Below are 15,268 nucleotides of genomic sequence, written 5' to 3'. Positions count from 1 at the left end.
CCATTCCGACATCCCTGTTTTGGGGAGGTGGGGGGGAACTGCTCTATAGGACCCTTTTGCCATTAATGGCATTGTTTGGCCATTGGTAGTGTTCAAACCAGAACTTTTACACTTTTACTTGAGTAAAAAGCTTGAGTCATTACTTCTACAGAAGTATTTTAAAACCTAGTATCTATACTTCTACCTACAGAGTAATGAATGGTAATACTTTTCACACCTTTGTACCTTTATAGACATGAGCATTGAGTGCCATGAACCTGATAGCGGTTCACTGGTTGTTTCTCTGTATAGCCTTTTTACATAGGTATTGACCACAGCATTTCAGGAACATCCCTCAAGATACATCAGAAGTGTCAGAGATGTTCTGACTCAGTCATCAAAGCATACCAGTAACACTTACCATTTGTTCCTTCTTGCAACACAACTTTGATGAACTTATTGCTGCCTAAAGTACAGTATCTACACAATAACTATTAAACTGGTAACCAAAGACCAATGTTATTTACTTCACCTGGAAGTGGTTTTAATGTTATGCCTTATGAATCTAAGCTTGAAAAACATTGATTATTGAACTCATTACTTTGCCTCTTTCTATTGAGGAACCTAGTTGATGCATAGATGCTGCTTTTAAAGCTGAAACTGAGTCACCGCACTGGTTAAAATGAGCAGAAGTGGTTAACAGTCATGGCTCTAATGCTGCATGGTGCTGACTAGCTAAATTATCTTCATCTTAACCTCAAAGCCAAACCACAGTAAAGCAGCTCAAACCAACCCAAGCAGGACTGTACCAGTGAGACCTACGCTCAGCACTGCTGCTTCCTTTTAATTACCATCAGCACCATCAACTCAGATCATTTACATTTTGGATTGTTCACACTTCCAGAGAAACAATCAGAGACCTTTTCCTGCTGTGAAACTCTGACAGACTGGGCCCAACATTAACACAATACTATTACATCTTCTGATCCCATTAAATAATAATAATGTAAACTTTTATCAGTTCTAATAGTTCTGATCTGTACTGAAGCTGGATTTCAGTGATATGATTATATATAAATTTTGGGAGGGACCGGGGAGTGAGATACCCTTTAAGACTGAAGTGAAGTAGCAATCAATAGTTTGGATACACCTCTTCACATTCAATGTTTTCTTTTAGTTTTTTCTACATTGTAAATGGAATATTAAAAATATTATATCTAATTAGATATAGATATAATTATATCTATATAGGAACACACAAAAGTATTCTGTAAACAGAGTGTTAAACAATCCAGAATATGTTTTATACTTTAGATTATTTTAGTTTTGAGGACAAATCTGCACACTCTTGGTATTTTAATCTCAGTTGCTGCTTTTCCTTCACGCCGTGACACTCCAGCTCATCCCTAATCACCTCAAATCACTTCAGGTTTAGATCAGGGGATTGTGGAGGACACTAAAAACATTAATTAAATATAGAAATAAAGAAAAACAGTGAAGGTCCCCCCTACAGATTTCTGCTGTTTTTGCTTTTTATTTAATATTTACATTTTTCAGATTAACAAGCACATTTTAATACCAGGAAAAGATACCCTGGTGTGTTTTATATCATTGTCCTGCTGCAGAACCCAAACTGATGACCATTCTCCTTCAGGCCATTCTTTTCTGGTAGAGAGCTGAACTTATGATTCCATCAGTTACAGTTACAGTTGTCCAGGTCTTGAATCAGCAAAGTAGCCACAGACCATTACACTACCACCACCATGTTTGACTTTTAAGTGTTGTTTTGGTGATGTTTCACTATGATGATGTTTTTCTGAAATGCTATGTTAGTTTTACGCAAGAAGGACACAGGTGACACAGGAAACACACCTTCCTAAGAGTTCCACTTTTATTAAGTCAGTCAACAGAATATTTTCCCAAAGGCTTGTGGATCATCAAGATGTTTGTTGGCAAGTGTATCTTCGATGAATACCATTGTCACCCAATCTTTTTGGAATCATTTTGGGAGGCTGGTTACTTCTAGGAAAGGTTCACCACTGTTACATGTTTTCTCCAGTTGTGAACAATAGCTCTCACTATGATCTGCTGGAGCCAAAACGTCAATAAAAAAACTTTTCCAGACTGATAGATCTGTTCTTACATTTCTTCAGTTCTGGAACAAGTATGACAAAAAGCAAAAACATAAGAAATCTGTAAGAAGAAAATATTGTTTGTGCCACAGTATATATATCACAATGTTATAACATAGTAACATATCATGATTAAACAAATGTAAAATAAAAAATCTATTTAAATGGCATTTAAATTGTGTTTAGGTAGACACTATTAAATTGTGTATATATTTAAAAATACAGTACGTGTCTCAGTTTTCTGTATGTCAGTATAAGTATGCACTACCAGCCAATCAGAGAAGGAGGAGGGCTGAACTTTTCCGCAGGTGGGCGGGTCCACCGTGCAACGCCCCACCCTTTCTGTGCGTCATTCGCGGGAAGTCCGCGCGAGGACGCGAAATGAGCGAGTGCGGCGCCGTGATTCTTCTGACAAGGAGCCGAAACAACAACAACAAACAAACAACTAAACAAATAAACAAACAAACAGCCGCCCTCTGCCTTCTGTTGGATTATAATGGATTTAACCTAAACACAAGAGGAGGAACACCGGCTCCAGCGGCTCGGTCTAAGCGGACACACGGCGGAGCATGAGCGCGTTCTGCGGAGTCTCGCGGCAGCGGCGCTCGCGCAGCAGCACCGAGGCCACAGCGGCGCGCGGCGCTGCCAGATGTGCGGCTAGCGCGCGGATTAGCCTCGCAGCGGCGGGAAGAAAAGCGCTGGTTTTCGTGACACCTCGCTTTTCCGAGACTTAACGCGCTCTCCGGGCGAATATCTGCGGGCTCGGGGCCGCAGCGGGTTAAAGTTGTTTTAAATTCGGGGTTAAAAGCGGCCCGTTTAGCCTGACCGCGGCCAGCTAGGTTAGCTAGCTAACTGGGCTAATTAGTGTGTTTTTTGGCCACTTAGCCGATGAGCTAACGCGCGCGAGGCTGAAAAACCTCCAAAAAGGCGCGAAATTCGCTAAGCAAAAAACTTTTAGACAAGTTTTGAAGCCTAGCTTAAACGGGCCGTGGTTGATTTTTGTGAATATATCATTTAAATGTTTATTTTTTGGCTGGGCTCTGTAGGTTAGTCCAGCTAACTGACTTCACCTAAGTTAGTTCGCTAGCCGGAGGACCGCATCAGCCCTTCCGTGGCTGGTTAGGGCGGTTGTTGTCGGTGTGACCCCGATGCGGACGGTCTGGTCCTCGTCCACGGCATCGCGGGGGCTCCGCCGCAGCGCAGCGCAGGCATGCAGCCGCAGCACGGCTATGATTTCTCCAGCGAAGAGAACAGCCCCAAATGGCGAGGCCTGTTCGTGCAGGCGCTGAGGAAGGTGAGTAGCTACAACCGGACAGACAAACTTAGGTTAACTGGCTTATCATGAGCGGAAAAAAACGAGTCTTCATAACAAATCTGGCTTCATATGAATGTGTGTGTATATAACAGTGTTAGTTAGATAATGGTAAACTAGCTCAACTAATTATTAATTGACACTAGTTAACACGTTATTAAACATTACCCAGTTTAATTCTCATGTTGTAGCTATGTAATAATTAATTGTGACATGACATTGAAATTTTAATAATTATAATGCCAGTGTTAAATAGTGTCAATTATTTTAATTAATGTAACCTACCCCTATATAATTGTGTTAAAATTATGATCGAAGACATGACTGTAATTGTGATTGCAAAGCACGAAAACAGATCAATAACATTTGTATCAGTGTAAAAGTCCTGCAAATCTTCTCATATCAGTAAAAGGCTCCCAAATTCGATATTTATTTATCTTTTAATGTGCCCCATATCTGACATCTGTCTGAATGGTTTGCACCTTAAAAGTGACAGGCATGTGTAACAGCAATGCTTCACGTTAAGTTTCCTTATTATCCTTGTCACAATGCTTCAGGTTAAGTTTCACTATTATCCTTGTCAGAATCTCTAAAAAGAGCTATGAATGAGTGCAGCTGAGCTCATCACTGAGAATTCGCTCCAGCCTTGCAGATTAAAACACGTCATTTAGCCACAGTCAGGTTTTTTATATATAATTATAATTTATATAATTTTTTATTTTTTTGATGCTGCAGCCGCAATCTGTAACCATGTTTAGCCAATTTATTAGGAGCACCACGAGGCTGCCACAGGAGCTTTCTAATATTATTGGAAGAAACACATCAGTCCAAATATGTATGAGGTCTGATATCTCGTTTGCTGCCACTTAAATCCTCTCGCGGTCTTTGTTTTCTGTCTAATGTAAAAGTTGCATAAATTCCAATCTGTCTGTTTAGACAGAGTCGCATAGCCACAAAACAAATAATGAAAAAAGGGTAAGTTAAGGGGGAATCTTGACTATTTAAAATGAATGTATTTAGAAAAAGGGTTTGGTGTAAAATTGTAGTTCATTGTACAGAAATGTACTGTCTACACAAGCTATTTTTTTAAGTGTTGGTAAATGAAGCCAGGCATTGCCACAACAAGTTTTATTCATTACACATTTCTTTTGTATTTTATGTGGAACAATGGTTAAATATTGACAAAGCTGTATATGTATTTAAATGTTTTAATTGGGTACTTTTTTGCATTGTCTGAATGGATTTAAAAAGTATTTTCTGGGTAAAACCATGCCTTAAAAGTCATTGTGCAGCCTCAGGTTCAAACTCAGATGATGCCACAGCCATCAGTCAGTCTTGGCAGTACCAGAGAGCATAACTGTTCTTGATTTCTGTAGGTTCTTACGATCTACTTTCTTCCTTTTTTTGGTGCTAACCAAAATGTAATTTTGCTTTACTACATTTTACCAAAAGCCTTTTAGGCAAGTCAGTCAGGCAAGTCACTCTGCGGACATCTTTGCAATGTGGCTGGGCAGTTATTTCCAGTCATGCAAGACTAGCCTGTTTGAATGGGGAGAGACCAAAATACTGTAAATGCAGTCATATTACTGTTTCAAAAGCATATTTTACATCACTAATACATTGTAGCTTTTGATATAGTAATGCTCAGAAAACATTTTTTTTGGCGATTTTTTGGCTTATTAATACTGCATTGGCACAGATCTCCACTTTAAGGGGTACTTTCCCTTTAAGCATTGCTAAGTACCCTCCTCTGCTTTCAGCATAACCAGCGATTTGATTGGATCATTTTGTTGAAGGGTAGTATTTTATCCGTGAATAGGTGCCATGGTTAGCGCTATATCACATTTGTATTGCAGTCAGTGACTGACCTCCTTATTACAAAACGCCTCTGATTTTACTCACAGGATTCTACTGTAAACCTGTTTTCTGTTCTGTTACAACCAGGGAAGATGGTTGTTTTGGGGCTGATACCAATTTGTGGTCACCCATTAGTTTGACATTCTGCCAACTTTGACTGATACTCAATATCAATATTTATTGCAATACAAAATATTTTACTAATGTAGAGAAAGCATTTTTAGACACATTTTCGATATTATGTTATCGTCCAAACAAAAATAGTTATTGTGACTGTCATAACTTATGCATAAGCCTTTTGGTAGAGTAACTCTTAGCTGAGATTGCTGTTTGAAGTTTGCTTGTTTTAAGTTCTGAGAACAGTAGAAAATCGAATTTTGATATTAATTAGTTTTATATTTTTTTTAGGTACTTTGGTAGTGTAATTTTGGATAATCAATTTATAATGATCTTCATCTTTAATAATCAATTAATTTCAAAAGTGTAAGCTTTTATTTAATGTTGTAGTGTGGAAAACAATACAGTACTTATTAGTTATGTAATTTTTTTTGTTTAGAGAGCCTGTTTGCAGTCAAATTCTTATTATTTTGCAGATTTTCTTGAGCGTTACTTAAACAAACAAACTAAAATCTAGGTTTACCTCTTATATACATGCCTCCAGTCTACTGACCAGGAGAGCCTGGGTGCTAATATTTAAACATTCAGTGGCTCAGGTTCATTAAATTAGAGGTGGAGCTAAATTCAGGGTGGAGTCTGATATTGTAATCTGGCAAAATCTGTAGTTCATTCTAAGAAGCGTGATGTTTTAAAAACACATTTAAATGTGTGTAAACACATTTTTTCTTGGTGTGTGACTAAGGCCTTGTTGACATGTGACTGGATGTTTTTTTAAACTACTTCTTGATTTAGGTGTAGGTTGTCTTAAATAAATAAAAGTTAATAAACTATTAGTTAACTAAAGCTGTCATGGCATGTGGTCAAAATCACATGACATTTCAAATGTTCAATTTTAGATTTAGATGGAGCATTCCTCTATCTGGAAATTAGAACAGCCCAACAAGATGTCACCATCACTTTATTTCCCTATTTTTAGAACAGATTAGTGTCGCACTAAGTAAAGTGTAAAAGTGTGTTTTGGGACGCAGCAAAACAAACCTAGCCAGCACAGTGAAGATGTGAAACTGGATTGAGGACTGGAACAGTGTGTTTAAAAGGAATACTGCCACATCTTTTACGAAGAGAGGTCTGCAGTTGCTCTAAATGAAAAGTTCTCAAAGGATTCAGGGTAACATCAAATCAGATGAAAAGAAATGTGCTAATCAGTAGGTTATATCAGGGAAGCCCAATTTTGCCCAATTTTCTACACATATGAGGTTAGAGATAGAAACACCTCAAACATTTAGAAAGATTTCTTAAATTGTTAGAAATTATTAAATTGTTTTGTAGTTGTTAATGAGCTTTGGACTAGTGAAAAAAAATTGTGTCCCTAAATAGCTTCAAAAGTGGTCCACTGGTGTTATGAGAGCCCTTTATCTGTACAACCCTTTTCCTTAAAACCTGAATGAATGTGTGCACACCATCACAGAGTCATGTGACACTGAGAGCAGGTGCTCTCATGTGTGTGCATGCGCGCACCCACGCTTACATGTTGTAACGAGTTTCTGTTTTTATACAACCGCTTATGGCAAAATGCAGCGAGACAATGACGTCAAAGGGTCTTGACTCACTGTGTGTGTGTGTGTGTGTGTGTGTCTGTGTGTGTGCGTGTATGTAATTGACTCATGTAGAGTGTTTGTTTTTTTTCTCGCAGAGGGGTTTCCCTCCATTTAATGGAGCCGCTGGCGTGCTCATCACCATGCCAACCATGCAGAGACAGAAACCCAGAGGCGATCAGCATCTTAGTCATTTAACTATTCAGTAGAGGAAACTTGTTCCGGCACCTGCTTTTTCTATAGACACATACAAAAAATAGACAACAACCCTGTTAAAACCAGCAGGATAAAATTAAGCTCACCAAGTCTGGCCTTTCTGAAAAACATTTATTACCTGTTGGATACATCATAGGAATGTAACGGACCAGGCATAAGCAGTGATATGTACAGATCACACCTCGCACTGTCATGTAAGAAACCTTCGATCATCTGGCTGGATTTTGACAACCACCGCAGGTTTAGGGCTGGGTAACGAAATTCAATATCAAAAAGGCCCTGACCCAAAATGTTTTGGTACTACTGAGTACCGAAATGTCTAAAACATTCGGTGCCTGTTTTCAGTACTCTTGAGCATGTTCGCAGGGGTGAACATTCAAATTGTAAACACCCCGCTGCCTTGCTAAAATCTCAATCGCTCTGTCTCTCGCTCGCTCTGTCTCTCCCTCTCACTAGCGCTGTCTTCCCCGCCTCTCACCTAAAATATTAAAATACAATAAAAAAAGCTCTAGTCTTCCTGACCTAAACCCTACTACACTATTATTACTGCCCCCTCTCAAAAATACAGGAAGCTAGCAGCAAAAAAAGATTCATGATTATAATCACTTGTTAAGCGATTGACAACACAGTTGAAATGCTGATATTTTTTAAAAAGAAATCTTAAAACTGAAATGCATAAAGCAATATGTGTTAGGAAAAACTATTTGTAGTTTAAGCACAAAAAGTGTTTTTTGTTCTTGATAAAGCGCCACAAATATGCTCGCTGTTTGTTCCAATAAGTTCCAAAAAGATGGAGTCTTTCTTGTGACAGTATGAGAATAAGATTACTCATGTCTGCTGTTAAATTAATATGTTGTGTAATAATAATTATATTTTTTTGGATACAATTTAGATAAATGTAACGAAAAAAGTATTGGTTGGATATCAGTGCTGAATTCAAAGTATAGCATCATATTAAAAATTCTAAAACGATACCCAGCCCTAAGAAGGTTTACCCCATTTGTTTAAATAGTGCCATCACATGGAAGTATGAAGCAGTAACTTAGTAAGTCAAATTGGGGTGAGTCTTGGGGAGTATAGAGCACCTTTGTTTTAAGAAAAATATTGATATTTGATGCTACATTAGTGCTATTTAAAAAAATTACTTTTCATTAAATCAGTCACTCTGGAGTTTCATTTATGGTAAAGAATATAATTTTAAGGTCATCCAACAGCGCAACTATCAAGACATTGAGATCCTTTTTTCTAAAATAAAAGAAATTATTATTTATACATTAGATATTTACAATAATAAAATAAATCTATGTAAGTATAAAACAAATATAGTATCATACATTTCATAAATTTGTAGATTATTTTGAATACTTTTTAATACAAATTACCCTGTCACTACTGACTTTTTTATATTTTAATACAGGAAAAGTAAACATAAAGTTGTCTTACTGTTTTTTATAATGATCTAAACATGATTTAAAAACAGTGATATGGTCTGTAAGAGTTTGTATCCGTAACACCACTAACACAACGTGTCAGTTTGTGAATGATTTTAGTGCTGGTTTGTAGAGAAAGAAGATAAGTCTGACACAATGACTTTTATTAATGATATATTTTTCTAATTTAATTTAATTATTTTTTAATTAGTTTACATGTTTTTCTAAATGAGTTTTTTGTGTGTAAGTGTTTAAAAAAGTCATAATAACAATAAATTATATAAATCATATATTAATCAGCACAAGTGATAAAACTCCCTAAAACTGTGGATATGAAGTAACTACAGAAAAAAACCTTCAATAGCAGTAACTATAGCCCTTGTAACTTGGAAGGATAATTTTAATGCGCACTGAATTAAATTTGTTTGTTAACTGGAGAAAGAAGGGAATTGTGGCTGATTTTATTACTGCAGTGATTCTAATATTGAACTTGTCTTACTTGTGCAATAGAGCTTTTGAGAAATATCTATTTGTCAATTTATAGTGTTTATGGGACTATTTAAAATATTTAGTATTGTAAAGGTGACCGTGTTAAAGTTTATGGCCTATCTCTTTTTAAGGTCTATAGTTCACATTTTTCAGCTGTTTTTCTGCTAATGAAATCTGTTTCCTTTTTGTGGGACAAAGTGAACCCAATAGTAATTAAAGCCTTCATTTAAAGCTTTAGAGTTTTATATTATATGTAATCCAGTCATACAAAATTTTTTTATTAAATGAAAATACCATGATTATACTATAAAATATAAAAAATATAAAAATTGATATATGTTTTCGGTCATACCACCCAGTACTAACGTGATATTTTTATACTACCCAAGAAGATATGATGGCATTAATCTGGTGCCCTCTATTATTTTTTCTTTTTCTTTTACATTTTATAACATGGTAAGGATACTGGAAACTGTATGTGGAATAAACAATTTTCACCAGTTAATGCAACACTTTGTTGCATCCGCCCTGAATGGCACAGTTTATACATCTGCCATTTCCCTGGAGATCCAGACCCAGTAGAACTGAGTACATAGAGCTGTGTGAAAGATTGATTTCCTCATAGTTCTGTTTACCTGCAAGCTAATATTTCTTTTTGGGTGCTCACTAAGTGCTTTAAAAAGGTGAGAAAAGTTGCAGTCCTAAAGGGATCTGGAGTGTGAATATACAGTTATTTCGCTGTATATTTGTATGTGGTTGCAAGGGCTTTTAAACTTGTTCTAGGAGCTAATATGAGCCACACTCCAGGCTAACCTTAGTCACACCATGTGAAACAATCTGTTATTTTTACATGACTATAGCTCAGTTAGATTAATCTTATCCAGCCACTGGTGTGCACACAAATATAGATAAAATTAGTTTAATATGCACATTTCTTTAGAAATTAAGTGCTGCAGTGCAGCACAGAGCTAGTCATAGTCATTTAGATTAAAATGCAGATATTTTCTTCCCTTCCTCCTCTGCATCAGTTCTATCAGCATAGTTAGGGTAGGACTTAATGCATTAACTGCCACTCACACACATGCACATATTAAAACCACCATTTGTGTGTGCCTGATAAAGAGATGGTAGGTGATGTAATGCTTAGTGAGTCACATCATGCACACATGTGCTCATGTTACTGGCAACTGGAGCACACACATACACAGTAAGAGAGTGGGGTGGTTTGTGTGGGGAGAGAGGGGATGATCAGTTTATTGATGGGTCAGCCCATAAAGCAATCTCAGTTTTAAATATCCAAAATTTTTCAAAAGGCAAAAACTATGGTCTCTGCTGACAAATGTGTTTGACTGTAGCTACTGATGTGATGGTTGGGCAATCTACAGGACAGCAATAAATATCACATTCAGTCCTAATGAGAGACTGTAGCTCTATCTTAGTGTATAGTGTGTACTCTGCTCCAAACCTGTGTACCATTGTGGCTCAGCTGTTAGCATTGCAGCTAACCTGGTTTAACCCTTCTGAGCGCATCTGTTATCATTGCTATTTTGTTGCAAACCTTTAAACAAGGTATTGTTTTAAGATAAAATAAACACAAAAGGCAAAGAACAACACCTTTAATATTCACCCTAACACACATTAAATGCATTCACATTGCTTTTAGTAACAGTGGTTCTCTGTTGATGTTTGTGGATTAGTTTCTCCCTCAGGTCTGAACATTCAGCGCTGGTATAGAACCAGTTAAAGGAGTACAGTTCTCCTGCTGATAAAACAAAGTGGTTCCACCATAGTTAATTGAATTCAAGAATTAAAGCGCTGCCACTATGAGTGGGAGGTTGCCGGTTCGAACCCCCACTCATGCAGCTTTGCCATCAAGCTTCCGGCGCTCAGAGGGAGCACAATTGTCACTGCTCCCTCCTGGTTGGGTAAATGGCGCTCTCTCCCCACATCACTCCTATGGTAATGTCTAGGGCTGGCCCGAATAGCGTTTTTTGAGCTCCGGATATTCGGCACTGATTCGAAGCGAATATTCGAATATTCGTTTTTAAAAAAAGAGGTTAAAAAAATAAATAAAAAAAAGCAAATCACGGCCCCTTTAATCCACTGAAAAATGTTCAATTTGCTCTGACCGACGAGACATATTCACCCCGGATTTTTGGTGTTTTTATCCCGGATTTTTGTGTTTTCACCCCATATTTTTTCTGTGTTTTTAGCCCAGATTTCTTTGTGTTTTCATCCCGGAATTTCTGCTGCCCCACACCGCGGTTTATCCGCTGCGTAAGCAGGCTAGGAGGCTGCTGCTGCACGGTTTCTCCGCTGCGCAAGCCAGCCCAGTAAATTGCTGTTTGTGTTTTCACACTTAGGCTATTTGCTTAAAAAAACAAACAAAAAAAACGTTTGTTCGGGAAGTATTTTATATTCTTAAACATTGTTAATTATATTAGAGGACAGTCATTGTAAACTGTACTTGGTCTATTTTGATTAAAGGATTGTGCAGGGCATATTACTGATTTTGTATTTTTGCACTTGGGCTATAAGCTCAATATTAAATATTTCGTTTGTTTAGAAATTATTTTATATTTTTAAACCATGTTAAATTATATTAGAGTAAAGGAAAGTCATTGTTAATGACGTTATTGTACTTGGTCTATTTCGGTTTAAGGATTGTGCAGGGCATAGCCGTATTACTGATTTTGTATTTTTGCACTTGGGCTATAAGCTCAATATTAAATATTTCGTTTGCTTAGAAATTATTTTATATTTTTAAACCATTTTAAATTATATTAGATAAGAGGAAATTCGTTCAGACATCATTTTTGTAGGCCAGGCTTTTGTAACCGATTTAGCCCCTACTGTTGCCACATTACCCCATTACGTTTTATTATATAAATCAGTTTCGAAGAGCCTGCATTTTTTTTTATCATGTATAATAGAGGTCTGCGCGAGACTGATTTTTAAACCCACTCTTCCACGCTCCCGCGTTTCTGTCTCAGTCCAAACACCATCGGTGTGTGCGTGTGTGTGTCGGTCCATCCTGCGCGTTGAGAGTTTTCTTTAGGTTTTTTTTTTTTTACAATTATTACAGTTTTCTTAACTATTTATTAATTTGCTCCCGCATCGTCTGGATTAAACTCCCGCTCCAGCCAATAACAGTTCAGTTCTGTCCCGCGCGCAAGATATTCTGACGGGACCCGCGAGAACAGAAGTGGTTAGAGTGAGGTGGAATTCTGGAAAGGAGAAAAAAAACGAATATCCGAATACCAAAATTAAAAACCGAATACCTACTCAACGAACGAATATCCGAATACCCGAATATTCGGGTCCAGCCCTAGTAATGTCTGCAGCACAGGGCGTCTGTGAGCTTATGTACCGGAGCCAAGCCGCTGCGCTTTCTTCCGAGCGCGCTAGCTGCTCAGCTCAAAAAGAAGTGGTGGCTGACTTCACATGTATCGGAGGAAGCATGTTGTAGTCTTCGCCCTCCTGGTGTGTTAGGGCATTACTAGTGATAGGGGGAGTCCTAATCAGTGGGTTGGGTAATTTGCCGTGTAAATTGGGGAGAAAATGGGAAAATTAAAAAAAAAAAAAAGAATAAAGATTTGGAATTGTGCAATTGTGTTTCCAAATGCATGGATTTGGCGACGTGCAAAAAATAGAAAGAAGTTTCAATAAATACAGTCAGTTAAATTACATAATAATCCACAGAAATGACATAAAATTGTTGTTTTACTGTAAAATGCAAAATGGTTAAAAAATTATAAGATATACTTTTCGCTCAGAAGCAAAAGAAAAACAAAACTGATTGAAAGAGAAAATTACATTTCTGAACACCAAAGCAAGTAATAGCCTATAGGACACCAGAAGGCACCCTACTAGAACACAGCAATAAATACAAAGGATTAGAACTGGATTGGGTTTAAAATAGACTATATGATCCCATCCCTTCTTTTAACAGACAATTATATCAATGCTTTTTGTATGGGTTTCCTAAAATAGTAAAGATGCACATCTGTAAACACACACACACACACACACAATCTCTCTCCATACTGTTTTTACTCTCAATACTGTTTTTCCTTCCACCCCACATATCAATAGGCCACTGTCTGCTAGTATCCATTCTGTTCTCTGTGTGTGTGTGTGTGTGTGTGTGTGACAGACAGAGAGAGAGAGAGATGGAAAGAGAGAGACAGAGAGAGAGAGAGAGAAGTATGCATGCTCTGGGTGTCCCTGTGGAGAGTGCCTCAGTGCTTAATGGAAGAAAGCCTGAAACCAGACACCAGCACCAAGATTGGGACTGTGCAGGCTGTCTCCTGCTGTGTGTGTGTGTGTGTGTTAGTTTTAGAGGTGGTGGGCCGTAATGCTGGGTACAGCATAGATTTAGCTTAACTAAATGTTTTCATTATATTCAGTATTTTCTAGTGTGGGTTGTCATTTTAGATGATGCACTGGAAACACCTTGACAAAAACCTTCAAGTAATATGATTTATTTCTGACAGACACATTCAATCAGCTAAGACATGTTATCTGACGTGCTTCTTCAGTTCACAATAAAGCTCAAGGCCAATGCTGCTAGGAAACACCAGCCTTAGACTGTCACCAGTCTGTGCAGGGCACTGTATGCTACAAAAGAAAGAGCAGCAAGTGGTGGTTTTAGCAATATGTTAAAGTTGTTGTGCCATTTTTTTCTGCAGGTGCAGTTGCAGGTGCATCCGAACCTGTCTGCTAAAGAGGATGCCCTGCAGCACATAGAGGAGCTTATACTGCAGCTTCTGAACATGCTTTGTGTCAGCCAGCCCAGAACTGTCCCTGATGTGGAGGTACACACGTTTGTGTCTTTTGTTGCCCAGGACAGAAGCAGTGTGTTTATCCTATAATAACATTATTATAAAATATAATTTGATTTATTTATATTTACATTCACTGTTCTTTGTATTTATTTATTTTCTTTTTAATTAGAAAAGTCAATTCTGCACATTTTTGACAGCATATCTTAAACATCCTTTTAATCAGTAAATCTGCCTTGTATATATATATATATATATATATATATATATATATATATATATATATATATATATATATATAATTATTTTACTCATAGGTCAGTTTAAGCTGCTCTAAAAATGCTAATTTTTATTTTTGTTATTCATTTTGTTATAATTTTTATGCCCATAGGAGCGTATCCAGAAGACGTTTCCATACCCCATTGATAAATGGGCAATGGCAGATGCTCAGTCAGCCATAGAAAAACGTAAACGCAGGAACCCTCTACTGCTTCCTGTGGACAAAATCCACCCATTACTTAAGGTAAAACACACCAACGTCTGATTACAAATTTATTAGGCATTATGGATACATTAAATGTATATAAAAGATGAACTGGCTATATATAAAACTGGGACATTGCTATTTAGCCATTTAGAGAAGGCTAGCCAAAGACTGGTTGCCTTGCCTTGAGATACTTTTAAAGCACTAAACACTGTTTTAGCACTTAAAGTAAACCTTCGTTATGCTTCATTATACTTCAGTTGCAAACTCCAGACTATCTAAAATTTTGATTATATTTAGTGTCCTTTAGTGTTTAATTATTTTATTCGGATCCCTAATTGGAGCTATTCATGCTGGGAAATTTTGTCATTAAAGTCACCTCATATATAATATAACTTTACTGTGTTTTCTCTCCACAGGAGGTGTTGGGCTATAAGATCGACTACCATGTCTCCCTTTACATCGTAGCTGTTTTGGAGTACATATCAGCTGACATCCTCAAACTGGCAGGAAACTATGTGGGCAACATTCGGCACTATGAAATTAGCCAGCAGGACATCAAGGTGTCCATGTGTGCAGACAAGGTCAGAAAATGCAGAAAATCTTATTATAAAATCTAAAATAGAATGTAAAGTTGTGTGATGTTATTGTTGAGGTTCTTTTTGATTGAACGTTGTGATAAGTGGTGTGGTTTGTAATGCTATTCCTTTACTACCTTAGAAGGACCTGAAGGTAGCATGGTTTTAAGAAACAGTTGTTCTTTGCAAATTACTCGTGTTTTAAACAAGGTGTTAATAATAGCACTTCATGAAATCAGATAAAATGCTGCATAATGGAAATGCTGCTGAAAAACATATTTTATTGTCTTTACTG

General features: G+C 37.2%; 1 protein-coding gene across 1 annotated transcript in view; it reads left to right on the top strand.

Moving 5' to 3' along the window:
- Window positions 1-2,459: 2,459 nt before the first annotated feature.
- Window positions 2,460-15,268, top strand: part of sos2 (son of sevenless homolog 2 (Drosophila)) — a 28,593-nt gene continuing 15,784 nt past the window's right edge. The window contains exons 1-4 of the mRNA XM_007247596.4: window positions 2,460-3,405; window positions 13,819-13,944; window positions 14,303-14,434; window positions 14,815-14,979. Coding sequence (XP_007247658.3) covers window positions 3,322-3,405; window positions 13,819-13,944; window positions 14,303-14,434; window positions 14,815-14,979 — 507 coding nt within the window. The 5' untranslated portion in view covers window positions 2,460-3,321. The remainder of the gene's footprint in view (window positions 3,406-13,818; window positions 13,945-14,302; window positions 14,435-14,814; window positions 14,980-15,268) is intronic.

The sequence above is a fragment of the Astyanax mexicanus genome, chromosome 7 (assembly GCF_023375975.1).
Source record: "Astyanax mexicanus isolate ESR-SI-001 chromosome 7, AstMex3_surface, whole genome shotgun sequence".
Taxonomy (NCBI): domain Eukaryota; kingdom Metazoa; phylum Chordata; class Actinopteri; order Characiformes; family Acestrorhamphidae; genus Astyanax; species Astyanax mexicanus.
Note: the sequence above shows the minus strand (reverse complement) of the source record. Positions and strands in the feature narration are given on the sequence as shown.